Below are 14,646 nucleotides of genomic sequence, written 5' to 3'. Positions count from 1 at the left end.
CATACATGTGGATCAAACTCTCTCTCAATGAATAACATAATGTTGATGAGTTGGTCTCCACTCACACCGTATGCCCTCGAATAATTAATTAGATTTGAGAAAAGACAAACAAACAATGGATTATTTTCTGCCCCTCTGTGAATATTGAAAAAGAGTGTTTGAGATATTGGCTGCGTTTTCTCAATCGACATTACGGGATATTTAATGAAATTCAAAGAAAAAATAAATAAAATAAAACAATGAGAGGAGATTAGAATAAAAAGAAACAGACAAATAGGGGATGATTTCTTTGAATTTATCTTGTCCACAAAATTTCTTAGAATCATGTTTGATTTAATTTGTCACGCAAATATTTAAACAAAATCCTGAATCTCATAAATAAGTTAGAAAAAGAAAATATCGGAACAAGCTCCTATCGTTAAAGAATTGCTAAAAAAGTCAAATACATTTATCCTACGTACAATCTTTTCTTTTTTTTTCCTTTAAGAAACTATGCTAGAGTAATTTTTTACCTTCACTATATATAATGATATATAGATTTTGTGGACAATTTGAAAAGTCGAAAAGAAAAACTAAGTAATAATTTCATATAAAAGATAATACATTCTAAACACCCCATCAAACCAAAATCCACTGACATCATCATATCGCTAAAAGTAGCGATTGATCAAACTTTCCAATTAAAACCATGATATCGAGTGATCATAATACTCGAGAGAATTAAATAATTATAACCCAATTAATTACCTAATTGGTAGCTAGGCTAGCAATTTTTATACTTGTAACTTAAGATGGCCATTACGGCCTGGACTGACGTAGCCACTACTAGCAAAATACCACCCGCTGCCGACAAAAGCAACCACGGCTTGTCAAAATACTCCCGCTCGAAGCTCGCCCACTTCCACTTCCACCTATTCCGATAATGCCTGTCCACATCCTCGAACAAATCCCCCAAGTAGAAGCCGTCGAGAAAGCTGAGTACCAAATCCTTACCCGCACCGTTAACGAAGCCCGCAAGCTCGGAGTCGTCAGTAAGGTAATTGTCGATGACATTGCGCTCGCGAAGGTACTCGACGTCCTCCTTGGTGTTCACAAGGCAGTCCAAAAAGGTAGCGTAAACTGAAAAGTACCTGCCGCTACTCATCAGGTGGCACTGCTCGAATGCTACACAGTTCAGCAACAGACATCTCGTCAAGTCGTCGATGGCTATGTTTGGCATCTCAATCACACCTTTCTTGAATTTCACCTCTAGGAAGCTGTACGCCATGACCGGACTGACCTTAATCCCCGCCAGCTGCAGCTTCGAGATGCAGTGAATGAATGGAGACTCCATAAAGCCTATTGTTCCGTGTTCGATATTGGAAGGTATTAAACTCCTCCGAACCAAGTCCAGCAAATGCAACACCGGGACCACATCCATTTTATGGATGTCCCTTGGCATGAAATAGCATCTTTTCATTCCGTACTTGAAGAAACTCCAAGCAGAAGACAACAGCTTGGATCTACTTTCATCGACAGAAATATTATGGGTAAGCGCATATATTTCTTCCAGAACGAAAAAGGGGATCTGATTCTCAAGCAGGAGAAAGTCCCTGTAGAAATACGGTACCATCCACGCCAAGGCTCCAAGATAAGATTTGCTGTAGTCGAATTTTGTCCCCAATCCAAACATTTCAATTATTTCTATTATAAAACAAGCATCAACAACCATCATTTCGAGAAATTCAATACCGGCGACTTCGAACTCTTCAGAATAACAGTTTCTGATCTTCTTTTCAAGTTCGCTTATTCTTTGCAAGCAGCTCATATGGGTATTGATTTGCATTTCTTGATCTCTCGTCTTGACCAGCAAGGAGCCGAAGCACTTCCTCTTGTAATCTTCGGCCATCTTGAACTCTTCATAATTACGAAGGTTGTAGCAGTAGGGCCCGATGGAGACCTTGTTGGGTTTGTATAACCAGTCACCATTGATTTCCTTGAGCCTCGGGAGGACTCTGTAGATGCAGCTAGTGCTACCACGTTGGGCTTCTTCTTTTAGCTTTTCGGCTTCCCCCGCATATTTCGCTAACTGCTTCTTTATGTTGTTGCGTTCCTCCTCGGTGAACTCACGTTTCGGCCCTAGGTAATTGGCGCGGCTGGATTCGCCTTCCTCAGAAATTGTAATTTTCATGGATGTTGGCGCTTTTGAAACTCTGGATGTCGATGTTCACTGCGGTGTGGAGACTCTTGATCACTTCAGTGAGGTGCGGCGATCTGTACTGGGTGGATTATGTTAACTCCTAACCTTTCGTTTAAAATGACTACAACTTTAATAATTAAATTTGAGTTTTAATAGCGATTAATTTGGATTTTGTATAAGATTCTAAGTTGTAATATGCAATTCTTATTGTTTTTACATATATCTTTGCGTGCATGGGGATAGAGGTTAGAGACTGTAAATCGTTTGAGACCTTCATCTGCTGAAGAAATTATAATTTTGCTTTTATTCACCAAAACTAAAAGATACCCATTAATCATTCAGCTGTCTCTTATAAAGATCCATAGAAAATTAATTAAGGGTGTAAATGAGTGAAATTTTAAAGAGGAATGTGTGGTCAAGTCTTATTGGTTTGATTTTTGTTCTAGCACAAGTCAAGCATTTCATCGAGTTAGATTTTATATTCACTGACAGTTTATTCACTATTCGTGCCATGATCAGTTCGAGTTTATTCTTGAGCTACTTACTTCATTTTGATAAAATAGGTTTATTTTATAACCTTGTATATAAATTTTGATAAACAAATAATGACTTTTTGCTAATATTTTTATAAAATTTAATATAAGGAACGTGATTTCTTTTAATATTTTAAAATTATTACAGTAGAAATTTAATGTCAAAATATTTACGATGTTATTCGTGTTTATACAAGTTTATGAGAGTCTTTTAAATAAATAAATAAGACTACGATCTCGAGCGGCTTATGATCAACTAGTCTTATTTATTTACAATCATAAGCATTCTTGTCTAATGAAGCTGATGCTACCAAAATAACATATTCTTATATGAATAAAGTCACGAAGCAACGACATGAAAGATAAACATAGAGCATAAGATATTGAAAGAACATCACAAACCTCCCTTGCTGAAGATAAGTGCGTGCATAGTTGTGTATTAGTGTCAATATTAGTGTGTTGATGTCCAAATTTTAGTCGATTGATCTTCTTTTATTTCCTACAACTCTACAATTTTCACGTATTCCAATATAGCTAATAAATAATTCAAAACAGACATAACTTCCTTCTTAGAAATTTTCAGCACCCATACCTCCAACACCTAACCTCACCGCCCAAACTTCCATATCAACTCTTTCAACAACACAATTCCATAAGAATAAAAGAAGTTCCAGAAATAAAGTATAGCTTCATGTGTGGCGTTCGTGATTACCTTTCACGATCTCCAAAGTGGCGATCTGCTGGCTTTCTGAGTAAAAATAGCGCTGCCTAGGTCTAGATTATTATCCTGCGATTAGTATTCAGGCAAATCCAGAAATTAATCTCTTCTAGAGTAATTAGGAGAAACATTGCTTTACGGGATAAAAAGAGAGAGCAATTGAAGAATTGATGGCAACGAGAATATTTGCAGAAATGAAGATATCGTATGGCTATGCAAAATGGCCACAGATGAAAGATAAGTAAAAATAAAATAAGAGATGAATATACTTAAAAATCGAATACTAATATTTCTGGTGGCTAGGTGAACAACCAGAGGAATAAAAACTTTCGGACGGTGAGAGAGAGAGAGAGAGTACCAGTGAGGAGATGGACGCCGTGCGAGAGGGAGCGCGAGAGAGAATTAAGATGAGAGGGTGAGCAAGGTTGGTGTTCAAATGAAACTGAGTTTGGGTGGAAAAGTTAATCTGCCGAAATTATGGAGAAGAAAAGTCAAGGGGGTTAATTGAAAAGGGACAAGGGAAAATCTTGGGGAGGGAAACAGCATGAACGTGTGTGGAGTAGAGATGTAACGGTCCGGTTCGGTTTGGTTTTGGATAAAATTTAAGATCAAATCGATATGTATCGATTTTGTATTTTTTAAAACTAATTATGCACTGGTTATCCTCCTAAATCGATATTTCGGTTTTACCAGTTTTCAATTCAGTTCGGTTCAGTTTTATCAATTTTAATATACTATACTATATATTATATATAATATAGTATATTATAATATATAATATTATACTGATAATATATTGTAGTAAATTATAATATATATTATAATTGTATTATAGACAATAATGATATATTATAATATATAATATAATGATATATTACAATATATTATAATATATAGTGATATAGTCTTAATATAATTATTAATATGTACTATATAATATTAGTATAACTATTAATACAATAAGCAAAATGATTTAAGATTTTAAAATTTAATATTATATTAATTAGTAATTTATCATATAATACAAAACTATTTTATATATAGTTATATATTATATATAAATATTATATACAATATAAAAAATAAAATATATATATAAATCGGTCCGGTCTAGTTTTAGAAAAAATAATAATAATAATAATTAGAACCAGACCAATTTTGATCAGTTTTAAAAAATTAAAACCGGTACCAAATCGAACTAACCTCGAGATCGAACCGATGCCACTGGTTTTGTCCGGTCCGGTCTGATTTATAAGTTTATCGATTTTTTTTTTATACCCTTATTGTGGAGGAGGAAGAGAAGCGGAAACCAATGGCAAAATGTGGGGGTAAAAACAAAAAAAAAAAAAAACAGATGGGGGAAAGACAAGGAACCGGGGGAAGGGACACTGAAATTGAAAGAGGAAAGGACTTACCGGGCTGGGCTGGCTGGGCTTTCTTTTGGATCTGGACTTGGGCTCGGGTATTACTCTTACTCCCTTTTGTTTTTATATTAGTGATAGAAATTAAGTAATACTATATCGTGAAGTATATAAATGCTGTGTAATTATTTTAAAAAAAATAAAATTTATAATTAAAAAATTAATTATTTTTAAATAAATTTCGTATTAATTTATTTTTTTTAAAAAAAAAACTATACAGTACTTACACAATCGACTATTATAAATATCATTTCTTTTAAGAAATTTGGCAAACACTGCTTGAGTAAACTGTAAAGAGGATTAAAAGCTATTTATATAACATGCCAAATAAAGAGACATAAATTGAGGGAAAAAAATCTTTTTGAAAAATAAAAGATAATTAATTTTAGAGAAAAACCGATGTAATTAATTAAAACCGTTGGCACTGTCCTATAATACTTCTTTTTATTACAAAAGGAAAATGGTGACCAATTAAAAGATAACAGGCTATAATTTCAGACTCACATCAGAAGCACAAAGATTTGTTTTCATCCTCCACAATGTCTTGTTTCATACTGCCTATATCAATTGGATAAAAAGGTATCCTACATCTAAATGAGTTATTTATAGTTAAAGAATCTCTTTCTAATTGCTCTAAAACAATTAAAAAATTCTTTAAAAGAAATAAGAGATTATGCTTCTGGATGCAATATGCTATGGGATGGTAATCCCGTTTATGGAATCAAATCAATACGTTCTAAGGAGTAATATTTTGAGTATCAATTTCATCAATCTCATAATATCATACCAAATCTCATCAATCGAATCATTGTTCGAGATCTAAGATTTTATTTTATCACCAGTCTAATCACCATTCACATTGCTTTTTCTCTTAGATATCACTTAGATATCTCTTATTTCTCGAAAATAATTTATTGTGGATTTCAATTTGAAAAAGCCTACAATTAATTCCCCTTTGGTTCTTGGGATGCCATCTACACCCCCACGTTTTAGCGGCTAACCAGCCTAAGCTAGGGTGGAAATTGAATGTTCTTATAACCAATGGAAATACACTGCACGTCAAAGGAATTCAAGGCAAAATATTTTAGGAGACAGCCATTACCCAAAGCTCAACCCAAACCTTCTAATTCTCTGATAACGAAAAGGATTACTAAAAAAACTAAGGAGTTGGATAAAAAGGGTTCCCACTTCCATGTACGAAATGGTAATTTCATTAACATTTGAAATTTATTCCTTTGGCAATTTGGCACAAAAATTGAACTGGAATTTTTCTCTAGACAATTTATTCAAGAGAATACTAGAGCCGCAGTAGTTGGGGGGGTGGGGTTCTAAATAGTAAATATTATCAACTGATGACCCATGGCACCTAAGGATCAGGTGACAGGAGCAGTGTCATTCGGCCCGAAGGCCCATTGGCTAAGTGACAACTATTATGATAGCATGGATGTTTCCACATTTCGAAACCAGATTGGCAAATACCATGGAAATCAGAACTCCAAAATAGACTAATGTTATATATTTTTCTGGAAAATTGCTTGGTACATCATGTTACCGACTTGAGCTGTCCTTGTTCATAGCTCCCAATATTGACTCTCCAACCAAGCTACTGTGTGAATCCTTTGTTGAAACAGGCAGGCAGAGAGCATCTTTTTGAAGAATTTTCCTTTTTTTGGAATACCCTTTTTCAGGAGTGGCATGTAAACTTTCTGCTTGACTCGTTGATACTCTACTTTTTTGCTCAACTTCCCTTCCTATAACGGATTCAGACAACTCACAATAAGGAGAAAAGGTATCATGGCAGGGAGGAACATACTCTGAACAAGACTTGTTGAGCATAAACAGGGTTGAGAGGATTGAATCTAATGATAGATGAGAATCCACTCATGACCTAAGCTCTTAGCATCCTAAGCACCAAGTCATTAATATGTTATGATGGAAACTCACTGGTTTTGGACCACCCGTTCCAGCTCTGTGCATCCCTGAGGAGTATATCAAAAAATGTGACTGTAAGAACATTGCTCTCTACTTTTTATATTGATCTGGACTAGACAATAAAAAAATAAAAACAAAAACAAAATATCTGATATGATCATCTCCAATCTGTAATGCCAATACGCCGAATTTTTAATAAATATTGCAAGGTAATCATTTGTTGATAAATGGAAAGTTCGTAACTAGTTATATTTTTTCCAATCGCACATCTGCTGCCTCTACAAGGACATGGCTGACTGGAATACAATCTCCAAAAATAGAAAATTTTACTCTGGCTCTTAGGCGAGTGGTGTCATGGACAGGCTTCCCATATAAGAACAATAAGGAATGGTGAAGCAGGTAATATGCATCGGTGTCTTTGACTCACTCATTCAAATGGGCGACACAGTTTCACGGTAAGCCCTCTTTCCAATACGAGAACAAATATCCAGAAAGTGAATGTTCACCTCTCATTTCGTCAGGGCTGTTGTTTTACAAACGGGGCACAAATTCTTTGTCATCAGCCATTGTTTTATACAGTCAGTATGAAAATTATGGCCGCATTCCAGAGTTCCAAGATCATCTCCCTCATTGTATTCCTCCTGCATATGAATAAACAATAATTCAGAAAGAGAAGAAATCCAGTCATTTGGGCAAAGAGAAGAAAACAAGCAGTGCAACCCCGAGTCAGGTAAGTCATTTACCTGACAGATACAGCATGGTTCTGCATCAAGCTGAGACCCTACTGCAATTGAACATTTCCGCTGTCTCAGACGGTTTAAAATTGTTTCTTCACTCAATCCAGTGCTAACATTACCAATACGCTCTTCCAGAGCCAATAACTCCTATAATTCAAAATAAATGTTGTAGTACGAGAACAATGACTAATATAAACAGGTAAATAAAAAGTATAGTTCAATTTATTGTATACTTTACCTCATAAGACATGTTGTCAACGTCTAGTCGCATATCCCTATACCGATCATGAATATCAGCCACCCCCAAAAACACAGACTGATCAAGGATCATAACATCCTGATAAAAAGGCGGAGTCACATGTCAGAAAAGCATCCATTTCCCACCATCAGTGGATCACAAATGAAATAAGAGTATTCATGCAAGGCTGTTTAACTCAACAAAAATGTCTTTGATCTTTTTTTTTTTTTTTTTAGAATTCTCTTGATAAGTAGTGTGGTTGGTGAGTTGGTGAGTAGACATTGTTAAGGTAGAAACCCAACCTCAAGTCGCAAGCTCTCGCCCCTACGCATGAGACCCAAGACATTGCGAATCTGTTTCAAAAAATAACAAAGTTTCAGATGAACACTTGCTTGCCAAGATGACTTGAAAATTGAAATCAAATAGTACTAATTTACATAAAACCAGTGTAACCACTACAAATGTTGTAAAGAAGAAAAGCCGAAATAGAAAAAAAAATACACCATTAGATTTTTCACTTCTACTTTTCTGTTGGCGTATGCAAGAAGCAAGGTGTGAAATATATATTTTTTATTGATTAGAGAACAACAGATTAATAAAACTCTGTTTTTTTAACTTATGCAGAGCTGCTGCACCTGCAGTTGTACACGTTTTTTATCTCTTTCTCTACTACATCTTTGGCTGACAACTACATATATTTATACTTAAAAGAGAATTCTAGATACATCTAGTCAACCTTGAGAATATCAAAAGTCTTATCCAGAAGTTATTTTCTCCAGAAACTTCTATGCAAAATTACAAATTAACTTCCAACATTTTCAGCTTGAACAAACATCCAACCAACAAACTTAACTGAAGTAGCCGCACCTGAGAACATTCAGAAAGCCAGACTGTTACTATTCACCAGAACAGTATGTCATAAAGTAGCAGTCAAGCTCAGAATTTTTTATTAGAAAAGTCCGTGTTTCTAGGATGAATATTGTCAAAGATCTGCTTGCTTCAATGCAACAGGAATTATTTATGAAATGCATTTTTGGAAATCAACGTAATGTAGTTAAAGGAAATCACAATTGTTGCTAGAGATGAAGTTATTCAATGGTTGAGTTTATTGATGTAAAGTGTAGATTCCCCAGCCATCTAAACAACTCTCACACTTATTAAAAGCATGCAAGACCCATAATACCGTAATTGATGAAACACAAATCCACATATTTGAAGACTGTCACTATAGTCACTGATCACAAGAGATGATGTGCCAAAATCTCAACCATTTAATATAAAACAACTTTTCTCTTATTACTCGTCAAAAAATAAAAATAAAACAAACTGGGTTTGACACTAGACGCTTCACATGAAAGAGTCCAAACATTTAAATTTAAAAAGCAAACGTCATATGTAAAATGATTTCTCAAACATACCTCGGATACAAGTCTGCTACTTCCTTCATTGGCTGCAGCAGACGTTCGCAATAAATAGGGGATTCCAAGACCACCATCACCTTGTCTCTCTACCCACAATGCTGACCTTGGGTGTGACTGAGCATGGCCCGGGTTACCAGGTCCAGATGAAAAACCAATTTCTTGTGATGGAACAGGACCTGAACCCAGTGGGGAATAATTACTCCTCTGGCCTCCGGATTCAGAACCAGTAGAAGACATCAATGACCGGCGAACATATTCAGAAAATCTTCGTTGGAATTGTGGAGGACTATGTTGAGGAGCTAAAGTAGGAGCAGATGATGGATGGACACCTGAACTGGGAACAGTTCGAGATGTAGAGGCAACATTTCCAGGACTACTTGCATTTCCACTAGTTGAACCCCTATTTGCTGGATTTCGAACCAAGTTTCTCAGTTCAATAGCAGGCATAAGCACAGGATGTTCCAAAAGGTTTCTTGTCATCCTTCTTGAGCCCATTTCTTCATACAGCACAGAAGCTCTATCTCCGGAAACCATAGAGCTTGTGATATTGCCAGCTCCCAAGCTAGGTCCTCCATTCCATCTGTAACCTTGCACGTTTCGCGGCAATGTAGGAACATGGACCAAAACTGGTTGACTTTGAGGAATCATACGATCAGAAGCAGGTGTTGACCGCAAGCCCAAAGAATAACCAACTGGAAGAAGTCTTGGTGACAGCAGGGAAGATGAAATACTAGAATGCCTAACAGCATTCTCTGTAGAGATTAAAGTAGGGGTAATAGAATCTCGTTGATTTGGAGTATTTGTCCTTAAACGGGTATTTCTGTGGAAGCTTCCTGCCAAACTTATATCAGGAACGAAATCAGAAGCTACTTCCATTGCGCCTAGCCCGAATCTTGGGTTCACCTGTTCTGGTGTGGCAGATACACCTAAACTGCTGCTCAAACTAAAGTGAGCAGGCACAGCAGACCATGCACTATTTTCAGAAGGGTGAAAGTAGCTAGAACTTCCTGAAACAGAAGACTGTCCAGCATTTGCTTCAAGAGCTTTTCTTTTACAGGGGACACGGCGACCCTCCACTGAACAGCCTGGTCCACCATCATTCTCGGTGACTAAAACTCCACCGGGTCTGGAAGGAAGTACATGATGATCAGAACTACTTGCAGGTGGAATGCACCAATTTTCAGATCTGATAGACTTGTGCATGTTAGGGCATCCCATGGCTTGACTATTATCACCACCATGACCCATTGGATCCGTGTTTAAGTTGAGATTCTGAGCATGCACATCAGAATTGGAACTTTGTGCAAACAGAGGGTTTCCATTTGTATTAGATGGTTCACAGTTCCATTCTTCCAACCTCGGAACAGCCCCAGGACAAGCACTTCCTGAAGGTGACCATCCAAATTCTGCTTTATGCTCATCACACCTGACCTCATTCTGGGAATGGCTAGAACTAGGCTCACCTAAGCTCCATCCATTCGACATCTGCTGCTGACAGTTCACGGAATTTAGGTATACAACCTTGATAAACCCAGGTGATGGTATATGGTCTGCTATTCAGTTTCCAGCAGGATTTCGCATATTATTCCAGCATATATGCTGACCTTTGGAAGCATTACCAGGAGTAATCCACAATCAAATTTCCAAGGTTTTAGGAAAATCACCAAGTTTACCCCTCTGCCCTTGCATTAGTCTAATAACAACTTTGTTACAAGTAAAAATCTTGAAGAAATCTCCAACAGAGACGGTAAGCCAAGTACACTTTTGGTACACCTGATACAATACAGCAACAATTATTATTGGATTCAGAACTCAGTAAACTCTAAACCAACTTATCAATAAAACAATAGGCAGTGATGAAGGGAGTAGAAAATTATTCTATGAATGCATTCCATTGGAAAGTGCAGTCAACTTGACCTAAAGGCAAAGTGCAGGTTAAGCTTAGATTCATGATCTATCCATGAACAAGTCATATCGTGTTTCATTTCATTAAATTCTAGCAGGTTAAAGTGGAATGTGGGTAGAGTGATCATAGGATCATGAAAATGCCCTTCATTTGGTCTTCATAGAAGTCTCATGCACTGGAGTCTTATGGATGGAGTAGTCAATTGGTCGGCATTGCCATTCAATAGAATCCTGAACTCAATTCCTGGAATTTCTCTTGCACTAGTTATTTGTTGCTCCACTGCCCTGAGCATGTTGAAACTTAGAACCATTTAAAATCTGTAGAAGCACGATATTGTGAACTTGCAGTTGTTGTAACCCATATGTAGACCCATCAGATGGAGTAACAGATTTTGAAGTATATAAAGTACTTCAAAGCCAACTATGAAAGGCTGTGATTCTTTCGAGAAAGTGAAAACTTTGGCTGCATTGGAAGATTTTCTTAAAACTGGAGAATCAGGAAGATCCCTATCTCTATTAATATTAAACGAATAGAAATCCAGGACCCAGCTTTACATTCACCATGATCCTAGATTTAAAGGTGTTGTTTCTCAGATACTTAAAAACTTCATGAATGAAGCAAGCCTTGGGCCACAAAAAATAGCCAAAATACACAGACACACAAAGAAAGATTGAGAATTGAAACTTTGTATTGCTTGATTCATAAAGGGTGTTAGATCATCCAAACATCGGCTGCTATTCCATTGATCAACATAATATTATCGAAGCAACAGTAGTTGGATAGCAACGAGAAACAAAGTAACAGCTTGCAGAAGCAGAACGCAATAGCCAATGAAGACACCAGTGCCGGAATAAAATAGCTGGCTTAATCTTTTAAATATTGCAGCCACGAATAAGCATTAAACTCAATAGGCAAAAAGAAGTTAGGTCAACCATTAGCTTCAGACCCGTAAGATCTACATGCAGTTCCGAAAATCACAATCCCAACTACCCAAAGCCTCTACTTGCAGGGTAAATAATCATGAAACAGCCAAACTGGACAACATTTCAACGAAGAAATTCATTATTGTCACGTATAACCCGGCACCCACCAGGGCAAAGTTCTACTCCAGCAAAGCAATCATGCGAAAGTTGGACGACTTTAAACAGGCAACAACAAAACAAGCACACAAAAAAAACATTCTTAATATGCTTAAGTTTCTACCTTTTTCCGTGAACTTAACACGGAATCAATATCCTGCAAAGAAAAGCAATACAGAGGGGGAGAGAGTTATTAAAAAAAATTAAAAAAAAAAAAAAGACGGTCAAATTGGGATTGAGAAGCAATACCTCTATCAAAATGATTTTTAAAAACTCAAAAACAGATATATAAAAAACCCAGCTGCGTGTGGAGTTCAAATAGAAGAAAACAAACTAACCCACAATTTCCAAAAGAATTTTGCTTCACGATTAAAACACAAAAGAAAAGGAGAGAAAGATACGACGGAAATTTCAAACAGAATAATCAAAATCCGATCTTATCGCCAACCTATCAATCAAAAAAGGTAAACTAAAAAAGGGAGAAATCCAGAGAAACTTACCCAGCAGATGGATCTATACGAGAAACCTGGGCCAGGAAACAAAGAACTAGCCCAGCCAAGGTTATCAAACAAAGCTGTTTTTAAGTTCACGCTTTCAGGAGAGAGAGAATAAACAAAAGAAGAGAGAAAGAGGCGAGGCGAGAAAACCAAACCCAAGATGTTGCAGAAATGGGAGGAAGAGAGAGAGCCTTTGGTGAAGGATTTGAGAGGAAGAAATAAAAATGAATGGAAACAGAAAGAGAGAGACAGAGATTAAAGACGACAATAATATTCAATGTACGAAACAACCCAAAAGAGAGAGAAAGAACAGTGATATTGGTCCTAAATAGAGCAATTTCCCATTCTAGAATTGCATAAAATATTAAATGAAGAAAATAAAAATTAAAAAATCAAATCAAATCAAATGAACAATTGGCAGAGGCAAAAATTAATATTTTCACCACTGTTTGGCTGTTTCAACAATAATTTTCTCTTAAACAAAGAAACTACTTGAACTAATTTATGACAAAATTTGGCGTTTTTCTTATTTCAAATTATTTTTTATTTCTCTCTATGCTCATAAATTCAATCCGAATCCTTTCTAATTTCTTGACAAAATGAGACAGAGAGAAATTAACACAGCATTAAATATTCATGTAAAATTCATTGTCCAAAAATCCTTTACAGCACATTACAACATTATGAAAAATTCTATTTACAGTGTATTTATTATACACTCTATTAATATAATTGGTGGTATCATTTTATTTTAATATAAAATAATTAATTTGATCAATCACATCATTAAAGTATGTAAAAATAGCTATATATAGATCATATATTATGCATATTCACTTAAATAGTAAAATTTGTTTTAAAATATTAAAATTTTAAAATTTATCTTTTAAATTAAATTATATTACGTAAATATTTTACTAAATATGCTATTCACACATGTTTATAAAATAGAATATTTCTTGTATGTGTCATAGACAAAATAAAAGAAAATAAAGGAGCTGCCCCACCCTGTCTTTAATAACTCAACGTGTTAGATGTTGCTATTTATTGTTGTGAAGTGTTAATTTTTTGTTTCTATCTTCTGCACGCCAAGCATCTGTCCCTCCCTCCTCTTCCCTGCCTCCCAACCTCCTCAGTCCCCATCACATGCCTCCCTCTTTCCTCTCCCCTGCCTCCCTCCTTCTCTCAAGAGTCCCTTGTGACTTTGATCCATTTTTCTTAATTTCAGACCCCCGAATTGTTCTTCATCCAAATCTTGATTGATTCAATCAGGGAATTTTTCAGATTTTTGAAGTATGAACTCAAAAGGGTGTGTAATTTTTGATTGACCACACATTAGAAGGCTATGGTTGGAATCAGTGGTTGGAAAAATTAAAACCTTTGACCATTATGTAGGGTATGGTTTTCAGGGGTTGGATTATCAGAATTTGGGTATGGTTGGTGACTTGGTGCTCATGTTTTTATGCTAGCAGTCTGTCACAAAAAGCTGCTGACATTGTCTACTTTGCTTAAAACGTGTGAATACATAGACCTAGTGAGTATTTGTTCAGGTTCTGCCCCCCCTACTCTAAATTTGTCATATTTGTCCCTTTCTTTTTCCCATTTTTCATGGGGAAAAAAGTAAAATAAAAATATAGAAAACACCTCCTCATCCTCCCATATGGGTTGCTTAGATAAAGCATTGCCTAAATGCTTATTTTAAGCTAATAAAAATAGCATATGATAAGGGTTGAGTGGCGGTGATTATTCCCCCACCAAAGGAGAATATGAGCTCCATACTTTTGACAAATGAAGAAGGAATATCAAACAACATAAAATGGTTTTAGCCCATAAAATAATAACGACATTTTAGGTGCTAATCATGTAGAAAGTTGAAAACAAATTGCACATTTGTAGTACGAGAAAAAAAAATGCTACAACTATAAAGAGATTCTATAAAAATAAACTCACAAACTAACATGATTTTATATGATACGTTAGACTAT

The 14,646-nt window shown here is 35.8% G+C and overlaps 2 protein-coding genes across 7 annotated transcripts; both read right to left on the bottom strand.

Annotated features, from left to right (window-relative positions):
• Positions 1-559: 559 nt before the first annotated feature.
• Positions 560-3,975, bottom strand: LOC122298547 (UPF0481 protein At3g47200-like). Of its 3 annotated transcripts, XM_043108351.1 has the most exons (3): positions 3,789-3,975; positions 3,425-3,499; positions 560-2,253 (listed from the first exon to the last, which is right to left on the bottom strand). In XM_043108351.1, the coding sequence occupies exon 3, from the start codon at positions 2,168-2,170 to the stop codon at positions 764-766; it is 1,407 nt and encodes a 468-aa protein (XP_042964285.1). In that variant the 5' UTR covers positions 2,171-2,253; positions 3,425-3,499; positions 3,789-3,975; the 3' UTR covers positions 560-763. The 3 variants fall into 3 exon arrangements, with proteins under 3 accessions (XP_042964285.1, XP_042964286.1, XP_042964287.1); XM_043108352.1 differs by having other exon boundaries at positions 560-3,499; XM_043108353.1 differs by lacking the exon at positions 3,425-3,499.
• A 2,071-nt stretch (positions 3,976-6,046) lies between these two features.
• LOC122299127 (probable E3 ubiquitin-protein ligase RHG1A) lies at positions 6,047-12,972 on the bottom strand. Of its 4 annotated transcripts, XM_043109101.1 has the most exons (8): positions 12,665-12,972; positions 9,177-10,952; positions 8,061-8,111; positions 7,759-7,857; positions 7,527-7,667; positions 7,290-7,424; positions 6,796-6,830; positions 6,047-6,602 (listed from the first exon to the last, which is right to left on the bottom strand). In XM_043109101.1, exons 2-6 carry the CDS (start codon positions 10,662-10,664, stop codon positions 7,293-7,295), a joined length of 1,911 nt encoding a protein of 636 aa, XP_042965035.1. In that variant the 5' UTR covers positions 10,665-10,952; positions 12,665-12,972; the 3' UTR covers positions 6,047-6,602; positions 6,796-6,830; positions 7,290-7,292. The 4 variants fall into 4 exon arrangements, with proteins under 4 accessions (XP_042965035.1, XP_042965032.1, XP_042965034.1 ...); XM_043109098.1 differs by having other exon boundaries at positions 6,047-6,830; XM_043109100.1 differs by lacking the exons at positions 6,047-6,602; positions 6,796-6,830 and adding an exon at positions 12,289-12,321 and having other exon boundaries at positions 6,955-7,424.
• Between the last annotated feature and the right edge of the window lie 1,674 nt (positions 12,973-14,646).

Source organism: Carya illinoinensis, chromosome 16 (genome assembly GCF_018687715.1).
Source record: "Carya illinoinensis cultivar Pawnee chromosome 16, C.illinoinensisPawnee_v1, whole genome shotgun sequence".
Lineage (NCBI taxonomy): Eukaryota > Viridiplantae > Streptophyta > Magnoliopsida > Fagales > Juglandaceae > Carya > Carya illinoinensis.
This window is presented reverse-complemented; position numbering and strand designations above follow the sequence as displayed.

Bases quoted from the DNA above. Each gene is read 5' to 3' on its own strand.
- LOC122298547 (XM_043108352.1), bottom strand. From the start codon at position 2,170: ATGAAAATTACAATTTCTGAGGAAGGCGAATCCAGCCGCGCCAATTAC.
- LOC122299127 (XM_043109098.1), bottom strand. From the start codon at position 10,664: ATGTCGAATGGATGGAGCTTAGGTGAGCCTAGTTCTAGCCATTCCCAG. The intron at 7,858-8,060 runs GTTGGGTTTCTA...CCTTTTTATCAG, and splicing joins GCGAGAGCTTGCGACTTGAG to GATGTTATGATCCTTGATCA. The intron at 7,425-7,526 runs GTAAATGACTTA...ATTCATATGCAG, and splicing joins AACCATGCTGTATCTGTCAG to GAGGAATACAATGAGGGAGA.